Genomic DNA, 15000 nt, shown 5'->3' on the forward strand with positions numbered 1-15000 from the left:
GACCTTGCTCAGATTGAACAAATGTCGGCTAACACGAGCCGCTTGCAAACCCGTCATCTCCCCTTTAAGGTCTTTATTTAACACTGTACTCAGTATACAAACAACCAGGATATAAACATTTCAGTCTAAACATTCTTTATTCTCTGTTATGTTCAACTCAAAACTTCAACTATATTCAGTCCGTGCATGATGATGATACATTTTACATTAACCCAGCTTTCGTAAGCTGCCTTTCTTTTCTTTTGTTGTGCCTGTCCAGAATATTCCACACAAAAAAAACCTATAGCGTATTTAAATGACCCCAGCCATTTGAAAAATTGCGTAGCACACTCTGCATTCGTTCCCCGAATTTCTGAAAATCGTTCCAAATCGGGATGATATTTACACCTAGGGTGATAGGGCGGAAACTTCAGAACGTTTATTGAGATTTTAGAAGCCCAAAAAGGATCGTTTGATATTCTAGAACTTTAGAGATTTTAGAGATTTTAGAACCCCCAAAAGACCTTACATATTCTAGAGCTTTAGAAATCTTAGAGTCACAACATGGACCATCATCTAGAACTTTAGAACGTTTAGAGATTTTAGAAGCCCCAAAGGGATCGTTTGATCTTGTAGAACTTTAGAGATTTTAGAACCCCAAAAAGACCTTACATATTCTAGAGCTTTAGAAATTTTAGACTCACAACATGGACCATAGATATTCTAGAACTTTAGAACTTTTAGAGATTTTAGAACCCCTCTTCCGTTCTAGCATTCTACATCGCGTACTGATTTTAGAGGTTCTTGAACCTTTTAGCTATAGATTTCTAGACTTAGAGACGTGCCCTAAGTCTTTTTAAAATAACTCTAAAATAGAACATAGCTATAGACGAGTTCTATCTTCTAATGACAATATCTGCACCTTGATAAATCAATGACGAACCGGCAGCAAGATTCCCTTCCACGTGCACGTGACGTCATCACGGGTATCAATACCCCGGATTATGGACATGATAACACCCCAATCGAGTGCGCATGTTTCCGTCGCTAAGGCTCGCCAGCGACTTCACGAAGCCAGCGACCTCGCCAGCAAATACGTCGGATGAGACCCCCCGCATGACTATGACAAAGGCTTTGTATGTGCCTGTCACCGATTCCTGGGGTAAATAGTCAAAATCTTTCACGCAGTTGTGGTGGAGGTCTTAGTTTTCGTAACACAGAAAGAAATTTTGGTCTTCCTTCAATTGGTCCTAGTTTTCGAGGGTCTTGAAAGACCTTTCACGGATAGAAATTTAATCGAGCATGAGCGTGAACTGAATCCTATAAACAGATTTAGGCATTTACGGTATCTTGCGATTGCAGTGGCTTGCAATGTTGTACCTTCGGTCTTGATTCGGGTTTGTTGCTAGTTTGGAATTCGCGAATTCGTATTTTCGTGAATTTTACTGAAGCTGATGGAATCATGATTGATTATGGAATATGATGTGCAGGCTTCTTCGACTGTGAGTATAAACAATGATGTCAAACGCAAAATAAACCCATTGCTTAGCATTAAAGAACATTATTGAAAGACTATCTTGTACCAAACTGCCATTTTTATATGAAAGTGTTGATTTTAGGACTATTTATTTCACGAATATCATTTAAGGCACGTTTACATCCACGAATATTATTATTAGTCCACACAGTTACCGATATCAATCAAGTTTTAAAGTTCACCATTGCACTAATATTTGAAGATTATTGTTCGTCACTATATAAGTTCTGTACAAACACTGTCTGTGACTCACAGTGTTTCAACCCATAACGCAGTGGAGTCACGCTCGAACGTAGCTCGCTCTTTGGCCGTTTGATGTTTCTCTTTATCTTTACAATATTTAAAAAAGAACAAACATTTTAGTTGTTTGCATTAATATAAAGACTTGTCATTAAAATAGAACTACTTTTGTATTTTTTACTGTAAGATATATATAGATAAACAACAACACGTGTTATGGCAAAAACGTTTCCAAGTAACATGACAAAAGCAACATAACATACTGCCAACTGAACGTTAAGTTTGGAATTATCAATAGAGTTCGGGGTGTACCTTCCGAAAACTTTAAGCTGTGAGGTATTGTCGGTAAAGAGAAAATCAAGTGCAACGTGATCTCTCTACTCTAAGGCAGCGTTTACAAGAACGCGGTTTCATTTGTAACCGCATCGTTTGCGATGCGCTTACACGTACCTCTGTTTACACGATACCGATCGAGACTGTTGCCGAAACCGTATCGATTTGAAACCGCTGCCAAAAGTGGGGCGTTTTCAAAACGATGCGATTTCATCTGTCGTGTAAACAGCGAAACCGCACCGATTTGATTACGGTTACTATTTTGGCGCGAAATTTGCATTGTTCAATTCAAAATAGTGAATTTAGCTCGTAGTGCAGCGCTCGCTTATACCATCAAAACTTTTATTTTCTGGCGAAAACGGTTCCGTGTAAACACTTCCAAACCGCATCAATTTTGACGTGGTTTCGAAGTCATGAAACCGTGTTGATGTGAATCCGCGTTCGTATAATAAATAATAAACGCTGCCTATAAAGATAAGAACTAAAAAGAACTGAGAATTTACTTGTCAATTACTACATAAACTTTCGTTATAATATTACAATTTCACCAAATTCTTACTAAGAATACACACTAGCATAATCCAATCCAAATTAACAAACATGCTAGTCTCTTACATCAAACATTCGTAAAACTCCAACGATGTACAATACGATTGAAATGACACTGGCCATCTAGGAGCTGCATAAACTAGTGCATTTACCATCACTGAAAAGTGTAGACAGACAGGTCTACCTTACGAACCTTATTCTCAAAGGATGACAGAGTCGGTGACGCTGTGTTCTTTGCTATAGTACGCCAAATTGTGGGTACCCATGTAATTCTATTTTTGTTTAGCTTCAAAGCAAAAAAAGTGACTGAAAGAACTTCGTTACGTGACACCCATGGTTGAATGGAATGCATATTACGTTCTGTCGTCAAATATTCCAGTGGGGCGTAATTATCGACAGAGAAATTGCTGTTACCTTTTGGCTTTGTGTCGTGTCTGCATTATGCATGGGATTTAACCTGCGATCCGGGGTACTTTTCTTTAGACAGGCGCGAAAAGTTTCGTACCAGTACGCTTGATCGCAGGTTACATGGGATTTTAAGGCCCGATCCAAACGCCGCTCCGCTCATGTGCCGAACCTATAAAGAACTCGATAAAGTTCGACTAAAGAGCGACTTCGGAGCGACGGCTGATTCATACGCCGTACCTGGTTCGAACCAAACTGAAATCCATACAATGGTAAAGGGGCCTAGGTACAGGTAAAACTTCGGAGTGTATTGTGGTAAGATTATAAGTTGTCACAATTTATGCGTTAGGTTCGCCACATGACTCCAACGTTGCATAGTGCGACAGACCCTGCCGAATTTAACGTTGTTGGCCGCTTCAAACCTAACCTGCCGAACCAAACTGATTCAAACGCCGCTGATCTGCCGCTCTTAACTCATCACTTAGGTTCGGCGCATGAATGGAGCGGCGTTTGGTACGGGCCTAAGGAAGTGATTATATTGTTTTACAACATATTTTGAAGTTGAGCAAAGAGATAGGTATTTCGTCACTGAAATCGACTCACCTGATTTTTTGTAACTGAAGTTATGGACTCAATGTATGTAAAGAATATGATCCGTTCGCTGAGTTCATTTAATATTACTGAGCAAGCACGCTTACATCCCAAACTTTTTAGGCAACAATTTCCTCGATTGTGGTTGGTCTAAAAGAAATTTTAAACATTCAAAGTTGTCATTTTAAATCAACTAATCACAACCTTTACTTCAATCACCATAGAAACAGTGTATAGACTCCTAACTTAGGGCTTTCATAACTTGGCTCTTCTTCTTTTCTCGGAAATTGTAATTTTTATGATTAATTGGTAAGAGACTTCCTTCTCAAATTCATGTTTATGGATTTCAAAGATCCTGCAATGTTCTGTTATGCTTTATTACACATCAAGCTACTCGCCTCCGGCTTTTTTTCAAGCGTTAAATGTTCTTTCCTGGCATTTCATATTACTGAGCAAGCACGCTTACATCCCTAACTTTTTAGGTAAGCAATAGTTTAAACGGCTTAGAAATTACAATTTCCTCGATTGTGATGGGTCTAAAAAAAAAAATTAGCTCCTGTAAGCACATATGTTTCATAACTTGCATAAATAGAAGAGCTTATTGTATGTTCAGTCCCTCAACTGTTGTGTTTTGTCATATTGCTGAATCCTTCGCCAGCCGTGAATTGCACAGTAAAATTTTTACCCAGGAAGCTCCACTCACGCGAAAGTGGTTTTCAGGGAGGTCTTGCATCCGAGTTAAATTGGAATTTAGAAATGCTGGTTTTTGAGGAGAGGGAAAAACCGGTGAACCAGGAGAAAAACTTCTCGTAGCATAGTAAAGAACCAACAACAAACTTAACCCACGACTTCGAATTGAACCCGGGCTACAATAGTGGGAAGCGAGTGCAATCACCGCTATGCTATCCCTGTTCCCCATCAACAACTCTCAAACGGGCGTCATTTAATACGTGTATTTTCGTACCCAACGCTTTTGAGGTCCTCTTATGGAGATTGTCTCTGATGAAGAACTAAAAAAAAGGTGACCGAGTCGGTGACGCTGTGTTCTTTGCTATAGTACGCCAAATTGTGGGTACCCATGTAATTCTATTTTTGTTTAGCTTCAAAGCAAAAAAAGTGACTGAAAGAACTTCGTTACGTGACACCCATGGTTGAATGGAATGCATATTACGTTCTGTCGTCAAATATTCCAGTGGGGCGTAATTATCGACAGAGAAATTGCTGTTACCTGTTGGTTTTGTGTCGTGTCTGCATTCTGCATGGGATTTAACGTGCGATCCGGGGTACTTTTCTTTAGACAGGCGCGAAAAGTTTCGTACCAGTACGCTTGATCGCAGGTTACATGGGATTTTAAGGAAGTGATTATGTTACAATGAATTGTATCAGTCATCTAGTTGAGCGTTCGTCTATAATTTTCCATTACGTCAATTATTTTCGTTTTATCAAGTGATTATGTTGTTTCACAACATTTTGAAGTTGAGCAAAGAGATAGGTATTTCGTCACTGAAATCGGCTCACCTGATTTTTTGTAACTGAAGTTATCGACTCAATGTTTGAAAAGAATATGATCCGTTCGCTGAGTTCATTGCATATTAGTGAGCAAGCACGCTTACATCCCAAACTTTTTAGGTAAGCAAACGGCTTAGAATTTAAAATTTCCTCGATTGTGATTGGTCTAAAAAAAAAGTTGTAATTTAAATCAACCAATCACAACCTTTGTTTCAATCACCATAGAAACAGTGTATAGACTCCTAACTTAAGGCTTTCATAACTTGGGTCTTCTTCTTTTCTCGGAAATTCTTATTTTTATGATTAGTTGGTAGGAGGACTTCGTGTCTTCCAATTCCGTCTGTAATCATATTCGTGATAAACAAATCGGACTGTCGCTGCGCAGTCGTTCGATTTTGTTGTCACTCATATGATTACAGACCGAATTGGACTCCATATCGACCGGTACGCAACGGAAAGTCGAAACGAAAGTCAGCGGCTGTTTATCGAGGGAAATAGGCGCGCAAGGTTATGGCCGCAGTTTTCGTAATTTTTTTGACCTAGGTATTGGGTTAAATCTTGTTAAAGATATCTACGCTATTGAAGACACGCAACGACGGGCATCAAGACTTGCCCTAAGACATCACCAAGGCTTTAGGTCTGATGAAGACCGATGCAAAATGTTAAAACTCATGGCCCTTTCTGTCAACTCGTATGTCCCACTTCTCTCTCATCGAGTGCGAAAAGGTTAATATTTGGCTAATGTCACTTTAATCTTGAACTCGCGAAAGTTAGATATACTCAAACTTAACACTATTATAATCTGCACCCTAAAACAGTTAGAATAATTGTTATAAATATTATTTGTCTACGTTGATCGTGAGGTCGTGGAACAACCACCCCAAGGACATTGTGGAAGCCGGCAGTGTTGAAGATTGAGAACTTTATTACTAGTAAATCCATAGTTTTAGCTCTGATTAGTGTTATTCCAAGATAGATTGAACCTGGTCAATGATTCTATCTGTTAATTTTAATGATTATCTTTTTGGCTATCTCAGCCATTCGTGATATAGTGATTTGTAGTACAATTTCTTCCTGTTACACCATAAATGTTTTAGGGGAGATTCTTACATAGGGATAACTTCAAGACTTCCTTCTCAAATTTATGTTTATGGATTTCAATGATCCTGCAATGTTCTGTTATGCTAAATATTACATATCCAGCTACTCGCCTGCGGCTTTTTTTCAAGCGTTAAATGTTCTTAGTATCACGTACTGAGTGCAAAGAAAGGTTTCATACAAGCCATGGAATACTGGTCGCTGATTCCCGATTCACGCTCCCGCTTTTGGTATGAAACTTTCTCGTAGTATTAGATGTTTCTGTTAACTGGTGCTCCACCTGCCGTTTACTCGTGTTAAATCGATGGGAACATACATTGTTATTCTACTTTCGTACGGGATACATTCAAACATAAACAAGGCATTCTATAAAGGTTGATTTAGGCGAGTTTTAGCCGAAAGTACTGATAATCGATGTCACACAAGATTTTTTGTGTTAACCTTGAGTTGCTTTTCGCGGTAATATGTTTGATTTGGCTTGCTAACGGCCTGTTTATGAAAGCTTCATCGTTAAACTTTTGGTTGTCCGATTTCACAGCGCACAAAACCGCGTGATTGTCGAAAACTGAGAAAACAAAAAATTCACGCGCCTGCGCAGTCAAAAGTCATCCTTGCTCCTGTAAGCACATTCAAAGTTGATTCAAAGTTGTAGTTTAAATCAACCAATCACAACCTTTGTTTCAATCACCATAGAAACAGTGTATAGGCTCTAAATTAGGGCTTTCATAACTTGGGTCTTCTTCTTTTCTCGGAAATTCTTATTTTTATGATTAGTTGGTAGGAGGACTTCGTGTCTTCCAATTCCGTCTGTAATCATATTCGTGATAAACAAATCGGACTCTCGCTGCGCAGTCGTTCGATTTTGTTGTCACTCATATGATTACAGACCGAATTGGACTCCAATCAGTCCTATTATACCATTACTTATCGTCTCCATATCGACCGGTACGCAACGGAAAGTCGAAACGAAAGTCAGCGACTATTTATCGAGGGAAATAGGCGCGCAAGGTTATGGCCGCAGTTTTCGTAATTTTTTTGACCTAGGTATTGGGTTAAACAGGATTTTGTTAATATCTACACTATTCAGGACCTGCTCTAGGACAGATCAGAGGCTTTAGGTCTGATAAAGACTGATGCAAAATTTTAAAACTGATGACCCTTTCTGTTAACTTGTACATCCTATTTCTCTCTTATCGACTGCAATAAAGGTTAATATTTGGTTTATCTGAAAGGAATGTTTAATTTCCATTTAATTCATGTTAAACATGTTCAAAACACGTGTTTAAGTTTGCTTTAATCTGCGTTAAAAGTGTCTGAAAGTGGAATTTAAGTTTGTTAAGCTGTACTAAACGCACCTGAAAGAAACGTTTAAGCTTGGTTTAATCTTGCCTGAACGTTTCTTAAACAAATGTATAAAATCCGTTTATTTCGCACTAAATGTGTTCAAAACAAGTGTTTAATTAAGGTTCCTTTAATCTGCATTAAAAGTATCTTAAACTGGCATTTAAGTTTTGTTTAATCAGTACTAAACGCACCTGAAAGATGTTTAATTTTTGTTTAATCTCCCTTGCAAAAATTGTAAACCTGTTTAATTCGCACTAAACGCCTCTGGAACAAATGTTTGAATTTCCTTCAATTAACATCAAACGTACCTGAAGCATAAGTTTAACAGACATAAACCATGTCTGAAACAAATGCTTATGTACTCTACATGAGTACTATATGACTTGTAATGTAAAAACTATAAACATAGTTCTCAACCTCAATTGCACCACCTTTAATCTCAATATTGTAGACATTCTTCTGCTGAATATGTATAAGTTCAAAATGGCCAATTCCTTTAAAACGAGTATCAATAAATGACAATAACTTTCTAGAATAATACATCATTCTTAAAAATAACTGAGGTTCCTTATGTTTTCCTACATAATATAAAAATTTCCTCTTAATTGTGTACACGTCGACAATTTCCATCCATAATAAAAATTATTGTTCGTGAATCTGTCAGTCAATGTTTTCCAAGGTTAATTTGAACACTTCAGAACAGCCACCCTTAAAATTCATATATTAATCTACAATAATATTATTCCCTACAGGTAAAAATAAAACTATCAGTCTGAAAGATACAGTACACTGTATCTCGAGTCTCCAGGACTTTGGGGTTGTTCGACTGAAAGCCGGTCAACGCTAACCCAGGATTAAACGTTTACTGAAGTGTTATTTTTTCTTGTTTAAAGATGTTTTTCGCACCTCAAACGTTTGGTCTAATTTGAGATTACTACAGATGAAAACTAAAGGGCAAACAATATAAACAGAACACCTCACCGAAAAATTACAAAACTGAAATCAAGATTCTCGCTAATCCAGGGTTAGCTTAATCGGGCTTTGAACAACCCGGCCTTGCTCTTTAAATTATTTAACTTGTTAGTCTATGCTTTCCAAGATTCAGGGTTTTGTTAGAGAAGGGACACAGGGACCAGTACTTGCCTAGTTTATGCTCCATCCTGCCTATTTTACTCTGTATAGGGTGAGAGCAAAATATATCTACCATGTGGTCCCTGCTAAGTTAAATTTGATCCCTCCTAATCAATTACTTAAATACAAAAACCCTCGAAGGCTGAAGAACAGTAACATTTACAATTCAAGTATTAACCTACACTATTATACTTTATAAAAATAAAGACTATCAGTCTGAAAGATACAGGACACTGTATCTTGAGTCTCCAGGACTTTGGCTTTTAATATTTTGGAAATGGTTATGTACACTGATTTGATTCTGCCTCGTCAAGCTTATCAGTCTGGATAATCTATAAAATAAATAAATGATTTAACTATTCACTCAAAAAGAGGTCAATGGTGGTGATTACTAAAACATAGTCACAATAAGTTGACTAACATTTGTAGATACTGGTATTCATTGAGATGACTTGTTGTAGTAAGCAGCGATTACCAAAACTACTGGTCCCTTATAATTATAGCTACAATACTCGTCAAAAATCTTGAAACACTTGTGGCTGTTTCCCCTTCCCCAATGTTGATTTGGGTATCACAGTGGTCTCAGTGCTTCAAAACACGCGTGGCTCAACATTGGGGAGGGAGAAGGCACATTTCAGGGGGGGGGGGGGGGAACAGTGTGAAGTAGAAATCTCAGGATTTTTCCGGAAACTTCGAGAGAAACGGTGTCTGTTTCAACGATTTGTGACGAGTATTGTAGCTCCCCATGTCATAAAGAATATTATTTCCTTTGAGCGCTCGACCCAGTGCCTGGCAGGAAATCTTCAAATCCCACAGTGCATTGCAAAAAAACAAAACTAATGTAGCCAAAACGAATGGACGGTGTCGAAGAAATTGAAAAAAACATTGTGTAAAACGAATGTCGAACTTTAAACTTGACAAACGAATGCTGTTTCATGTAAAACCAATGTCGATCTTAAAAACGAATGTTGTTTATGTAAAACAAATGTCCACCTTGAAAAACGAATGCTGAAGCAAATAAAACGAATGTCGAAATGAACAAATCGAACTTCCAGATTAAAAGGTGAATGTCAAACTTGTAAAACGAGCGAAAAGTTGAATTTTGATAAGAAATACGCGCCATATTACTTTATTTGCATTCAGCCAGTCGCATACATTTTTCAATTAATTGTTAACTGTGGCTTCTATAGACGGCAAATTCTTATCAGCATATAGTAAATTTGTATTATCAGCAAACAAGGAAAAACGGAGTTTCTCAGAACAAGTATAAATGTCATTTATATAAATAGGCCATTTTCCAGTTGTTTGCTCAGTGACCTAGCCCATGAATGGGTACGAGGCTGCCGGTGACCTTGTATTAATACAGACCTCACTTCTTTTATCACGTAAATCGTGTTATTGTAATTCTAATTAGTCTGCATTAACATTAGAAAAGCACAAGTTTGTATCAAAGCAGGGTCACCAGCAGCCTCGCTTCCATTCTTAGGCCACGTAACTTAGCTACAACTGTAAAATGGTCCATTAGGAAGAGCAAAGGTACTACAACAGAACCTTGAGGGACTCCAGTGACCGAATTCCTCTTGGAAGACACATGATTATCAATTTGAGTTGTCTGAGTACGGTGAGCCAAGTAAGACGAAAACCAGTTATAGACAATACCCCTAATTCCATAATGATACAGCTTGCTAAGTAAATTAGAATGGTTAACTGTGTCAAAGCCCTCTTTAAGATCAATGAAAATGCCACATGAGAACATTTTCTTATCCAAGTTCATCTGAATGGAATTCGCAATGTCAAGTATTGCATCTTGGGTGGACGATTTTTCTCGAAAACCATATTGCACTTCATATAACAGTTCGTTTTTCTCAATAAACGATTTTAGACGATCACACATAAGTTTCTCAAAAATTCGGTTAAAAATGGAAAGAAGGAATCGTGAATTCTTGTGTTCAAAACTTGGGAATCACGGAGTACGAGAGATGGTTAACAAGAACCACGAATAACAAATTGTCCCTGACCTCAATTTTTTTTCAACTCGCAAAAATTTGACTTCCAGTGTCAATGCGCGTATTTTGAAAATCGGTCCAAACTGATTCTTTCTCACTATCACCAACCCAGAATGCAATATGTTTTTGGGTTTCTTTTTTCGCCTCGTGTGCCCCTTTTTTGTTCTTACCACGCTTTGACGTCATCTGTGATCTAATATCTGAACATGTTACTCCAGTCCTTATCAATCTGCACTGGCTTCCTATAGAACAACGTGTTATCTTCAAGCTTCTCCTCTTTACCTGGAAAGCACTTCATGGTCTGGCCCCTGATTACTTGAAATCTGTTAACTTTCTATAAACCTGTCCGCACCCTCCGTTCCTCAAGGTCCATCAATCTGTTTGTCCCAAGATCGAGAACCTCCACCTATGGCGACAGATCCTATGCGTGTATATGCCCAAGGCTTTGGAACAAACTTCCCGATTTTATAAAATATTCCGAGACCTTAGATTCCTTTAAAACCAGGCTCAAGACACACCTTTTTAAAATTGCTTTCACCCTATAGCAAAATTTAATCTTATTCTTGTAATTAATTTAAATTTTCTTATGTAAAAGCATTGAGACTTATGTATATAATGCGTTTTAAGAACTGGATTATTATTATTATTATTATTATTATTATTATTATTATTATTTCTGAACAGACGCACGGCAACATGGAATCGATTTGTTAAATATATATGTTTAATATCCACTTGCTTTACGAACGAATGTGTGTACTTATCTACCTATTTATATCTAAAATTCACTTACATTGACTAATTTACTTCATTCGTTTGTTTGTAAAATATAATAATTATCATGTTACGCAGTCCGCCTCGAATAGCTTCGCTATATGTGGACTGCCCACTCCTGTACTCAATGTCGAATGAGTGGTAGATAAACGTTACCAAAGTTAAAAGTGAATCGTTTCTTCCTGTTCACCTCACATCATTCATGGCTCAAGACGATCCAAACATTCTTCGCAGAAGAATGCACGGAGTCGCAGTAAAACCGAAATCCAATATTAATTCTAATAGCATTATTTCCAAGCTAAATATTGGTAAAAGTTCATTTTTCGATTGCTAATTTGTTGATGGTCGCCACCAACCGAGTTCCGCATTCTTTACAAACCTTATCTTTTAAGGACGGTGCCTACTATTGTTATTGCGCATACGTTCTACGCGTCTCGAGATACTCGGATTTCCTATCGGTGATGCTCACTAATACAGGGATATTTTTGCGCGGTTTAAAACTATCCGGAGAAGTAGATCTTAGTAAGTGTCTTTGGAATCCAAAAAGAAAATTGGGGGTAACCAAGCATTTTTGAGAAATAATTAAGCTTCAATTTGAGAAAGAATTCCATACATTGCTTTGTATTTTAAAGCTTTTTACAAACATTATTCATCAATTATCTTTTAAAAATGCGTGGCTACCCCCAATTTCCTTTTTGGATTTCAATAACACTTGTTAAGATCCACATTTCCGGCATAATCATACCCCGGGGAAAAAATATCTTTAATTAGTAGGCACCGTCCTTAAAAGGACTTACCGATTCAATATAATTGACGCTTTAACCCACTGACTCCTCAGGGGCTCCAGGACTCCCCCCAGTTGACGGGTAAAATCGTCTGGTGTTAGACAGAGTGAAATCTGTTAAGTGTGACTCCTAGGAGTCAATGGGTTAATGGAGGGAACATAGTTTTTATCTGGTTAACCAATTCACTCCTCCACAGGCACCCCAGGACGTCCCCAGTTGACGGGTAAAATCGTCTGGTGTTAGACAGAGTGAAATCTGTTAAGTGTGACTCCTAGGAGTCAATGGGTTAATGGAGGGGTCATAGTTTATGTCTGGTTAACCAATTCACTCCTCCACAGGCACCCCAGGACGTTCCAAGTTGACGAGTAAAATCGTCTGGTGTTAGACAGAGTGAAATCTTTTAAGTGTGACTCCTAGGAGTCAATGGGTTAATGGAGGGAACATAGTTTTTATCTGGTTAACCAATTCACTCCTCCACAGGCACCCCAGGACGTTCCAAGTTGACGAGTAAAATCGTCTGGTGTTAGACAGAGCCTAAAATTTGTTAACTTTCACTCTCAGGAGTCAATGGGTTAATAAAATCTTGAAAGCTACGGTTGATTTGGTTTTGACCCGTTTATAGCCTGCGTGGAAGGTGCTAGAAGAAGGAACGAGGAAATTGGAATTAGGCGCGCGAGAAAGGCGCGGAGGACGCAACAGGGTCAGGGATATCGGATCTAAGATCCGCTATCCCTAACCCTCTTGCACGCGTCTGCTTCCAAATCTCAATTCCCATTTCTCGCACTTTCCACACAGGCCAACCTCTCCTACAAATCCGCGGTATCCACGATGACTTTCAAAAACATGGTGTCGTCACGCACATATGCATGATTATTCAATTCCGCGATGGAACAGAACATGGGGCAACCACTGGCGATGTTTGTTTCCCTTCTTGGTCTCTGGAAGGATGAGCTGCTTGGATCAGGTCTGAAGGCATCAATCACGTGTTCAACATTGTCTTGATCCAATAGCATGAAGGTCACCTTCTGTCTGAATGGCCAGCGGAGTAATGCATCGTATTGTCCGCGCATGACAACAAAGAACACCGAGATGTGAGAGCCTCGCCCCATGCCGTCTCCATTCAAATAGATGCGTGCGCACATTTTGTAGCCATAGCGACTGGTGAAGAAGCACGGGCTGTAGAAAGACACTTGTTGACCACTCACGGCTTCGTTTCGTTTTCGGGCAAATTCAGTAATCTTCCATGTCAACTGGCCGTAGTAGCTTGAAAACTCTTGTTGCCGCACGTACTCTTCTAAATCAGCAAGGGTGATATTCCTAAGAGCCAGTGTGTGTTCAATGGACTCCATCCTTCGCTCTGTTCTCCGTTCTCCCATGAGGTCTACCCTTCTTTTCATTCTCACCTGAGTCTTGTGTATTTCGCTGCGATCCAGGCTTGATTCTATTTTCTGCTCATCTACGCTTCTGTGTAATTCGACTACATCTTCCTCACAGCGTTTGACCCGATTTGCTAAATCTCGTGTCATCTGTGAGTGTGAACCACCCTGCTCAACGACAGCTCTGCGAAGTTCCGCTACTTGTTCGGACAACTGATGAACCTCGTCAACCAAGTTACCAATAAGACTAACCATCCAATTTGGATCGGTGTTTGATGCATTGCTTGTAACTCTATCATGTTCATCTTGATGGTGGTCCTCTGTGTGTGGGTCAACTGCCTCCTCAACATTTTCGATTAATGCGAAGTGTTCACGATATTTATGGGTCTGTTGACATAAAAAAAAAACTTCCATGTCAGTGTTTCCAAACAGTCTCCTATAAGAATGCAGATCAATGCCAAAAACACAATGAATAATGAATGAATTGGTATTAACGAAAAGATGACACTCAGGGACAACTAACACAATGTACCGTAAGCTGGAATTTACGTCACGCAGCTCTAAGTTATACCAACGAAGAGTTGCAATCAAGACGTCGAAAGGAACTTCCCTGTTGGGTGTGTCTGAAAAACGATTTACTCTTTATGTTCAGTAATTAGCCTGATTATGGAAAAATTGATCTTCACTTTTATGATCTCTTTAACTAACCCTGATAAATCCCATAAGCACGAACCGATGTTAACTGTTGCTCCGAATACTAAGGGGGCTTGAGCAGGCGATGACGGAAGCCGGAAGTGAACATTTGACATACCAGAACAGTAAAGTAATCGTCTCCAATAGTGAAGCGATACCTACAACAGGTTGCAAAACTGGCGAGACACTCTCGTTGTAAAACACCTTTTTCTAGCTTTGAATACTTGCCCCTCGCTCTCTCCCTTTCAATGTTGACTGTTCAAGTTTTCAGCATCATTTTGCATTGCTAGCAACATTGATAAGGGGTAGACTGCAGTGTGTGAGATAATGGATAAATTAATAACGTCCCAAGAAAGTGAAGTGTCTCAATTCATTTTGCAACCTGTTGTAGCAATACCAATGTAATAATAGCGTCAAGAACAGTTAAAATGGAAAACACCGAAATGGGTTTATGAACGGAGTTGATGTACTAAATTGACCACCATAAAGAAATTCGAACTGAGCGCTTGCCCTTCGTCAGAGCAAATTCCTCCAACGCTCAAAAAGTCAGCTTTCGAATTTCTTTACGGGGGTCAATTTACGACATCAACTCAGTTGATAAACCTATTTATGTGTGGAAAACCCAGCGTGACAATGTAACGGCGGTCACG

The 15000-nt window shown here is 38.8% G+C and overlaps 1 protein-coding gene and 2 long non-coding RNA genes across 4 annotated transcripts in view; 1 reads left to right on the forward strand and 2 right to left on the reverse strand.

The window, feature by feature from the left end:
• The window catches only part of LOC138031684 (uncharacterized), a 60438-nt gene extending 56666 nt beyond the window's left edge, over positions 1-3772 (reverse strand). For both annotated transcript variants that reach the window (XR_011128244.1, XR_011128243.1), the window contains exon 1: positions 3647-3772. This is a non-coding gene — a long non-coding RNA (uncharacterized lncRNA). The remainder of the gene's footprint in view (positions 1-3646) is intronic.
• The window catches only part of LOC138031693 (uncharacterized), a 35783-nt gene that overhangs the window by 6352 nt on the left and 14431 nt on the right, over positions 1-15000 (forward strand). The gene's annotated exons all lie outside the window — the stretch shown is intronic.
• Positions 11428-15000, reverse strand: part of LOC138031654 (TNF receptor-associated factor 2-like) — a 23045-nt gene continuing 19472 nt past the window's right edge. The window contains exon 4 of the mRNA XM_068879313.1: positions 11428-14044. Within this exon, the coding sequence (XP_068735414.1) occupies positions 13088-14044 (957 nt within the window). The 3' untranslated portion in view covers positions 11428-13087. The remainder of the gene's footprint in view (positions 14045-15000) is intronic.

The sequence above is a fragment of the Montipora capricornis genome, chromosome 2, assembly GCF_036669925.1.
Source record: "Montipora capricornis isolate CH-2021 chromosome 2, ASM3666992v2, whole genome shotgun sequence".
NCBI lineage: Eukaryota > Metazoa > Cnidaria > Anthozoa > Scleractinia > Acroporidae > Montipora > Montipora capricornis.